Source organism: Pygoscelis adeliae, unplaced genomic scaffold, assembly GCF_000699105.1.
Source record: "Pygoscelis adeliae isolate BGI_AS28 unplaced genomic scaffold, ASM69910v1 Scaffold215, whole genome shotgun sequence".
In the NCBI taxonomy this organism is placed as follows: domain Eukaryota; kingdom Metazoa; phylum Chordata; class Aves; order Sphenisciformes; family Spheniscidae; genus Pygoscelis; species Pygoscelis adeliae.
The window spans coordinates 172,418-173,863 of record NW_008824770.1 but is presented as its reverse complement, the minus strand read 5'-3'; the positions used below and the strand labels follow the sequence as shown (position 1 = coordinate 173,863).

General features: G+C 40.2%; 1 protein-coding gene across 1 annotated transcript in view; it reads left to right on the top strand.

Moving 5' to 3' along the window:
• Positions 1-387: 387 nt before the first annotated feature.
• The window catches only part of PHF21B (PHD finger protein 21B), a 164,533-nt gene continuing 163,474 nt past the window's right edge, over positions 388-1,446 (top strand). The window contains exons 1-2 of the mRNA XM_009323632.1: positions 388-405; positions 690-755. Of these exons, the coding sequence (XP_009321907.1) occupies positions 388-405; positions 690-755 (84 nt within the window). The remainder of the gene's footprint in view (positions 406-689; positions 756-1,446) is intronic.

Below are 1,446 nucleotides of genomic sequence, written 5' to 3'. Positions count from 1 at the left end.
AATCCTCAGGACTCAATGGCTCATGAGACTAGTAATGTGTTATGAAGTCTCTCACCATCACAAAGTTACAGTTTAAGAGTGTGAGCGCTTGCCTGAGTGTGTGTGTGTGTGTGTGTATGCGTGTGCGTGAGTGTGAGTGAGTGTGTGCGCGCGAGTGTGTGTGTGTGTGTGTGTGTTGGAGAGATTAGGACGAGACTTGAATATTTATGAGCTTTGCTTGAAACTGACTCGCAGTGTTTACTTGCCTCTTTGTTCCTTACCCCCCTCCCTCCCCCGTCCACACACATACATACATTTAAAAAAATCCATTAAACTTGAAACAGTTTCTAATTCCTCCTTTTTGGGGGGTGATTTTTTTTTTTTTTTTTGTAGAAACTAGTTGCACAGATGAAGCAAGATCCACAGGTAAATGCAGATCTTTTTTTTTCCTCTTCTTCAGTATTTTATCCCCGCTGTAATAAGCGCAGTTGTGCTGGGACAGCAGGATGAGAAACTTTATCAGTAAGAGATCTCATTTTGTAGTCTGCACTGAGCTTTCTTACTAAGGAGGGTGTTTTGTGTGTGCATGCTTTCGTACGGCTTTGGTGGAACGGTTTTGCCTTTGAACAATTTCTAGATCGCAAGTTTATTCATTACAGGGGTTAGTTTACACTTTGCCTTTAATATGCATCTTATTGCCGTTTTTGCAGAACGGGGATCTTAAGAAACAAATCCATGAAAGGCAATCAAGAATAGCAGCTCTTAATGAGAAACAAGTAAGGAACAGATCGATTCAGTTGTGTTTGGTTTTTCTTCTTGTTTTTTACAATGCACTTTCTAAACATCCGAAAAGTGTCTGCGTTAGCTGAAAAATACCGACAGCAGAGAATATAACATCCATTTTCCTAAGCGTAAAGTAAGAAAATGCATGTTTTCAAAATGAGGTCGGATTCTCGGATATCTTGCTGGGGGGAAGAATGATTTTAGTACTAGTAGTAAAAAGATAAGTAGTAGTTAAAACGTAAAAAAAAAAAAAAAATGAGGCGTCCATTTTGAGTTGGTCGACATGTTTTAGGAATATGGAAAATTCTCCTGTCTTGGGCTACTTTGTGCACTTCCGTGTAATGTGCAGAGCAAGAGTTGGGAGGGAGGAGGCTGGAGCCCAGTTCGGAGCCATTTCTGGGTTTGATTACAAAACTGATTTTTATCGATCACTTTATTTTATTTCTTTTCTTCTTTTTTTTTTTTCCCTCCCCACTTGCCTTTCTCTTCCTTTGGTCTGATCTGACGTGTTAGCTTTTGATTCGAGTTCACTTAGGCACTTTCACTTTTTTCCCCCTTCCAAAAATACGAATAAAAACAGATTAACCTGTTTCAGCTGCCGGAGGAGAGAGGGGGAAAAAAAAAAAAAGAAAACCGGAGGAGGGGAACAAAACAATCCAGAAACCTTCCTCCCTCCCTCCCCCT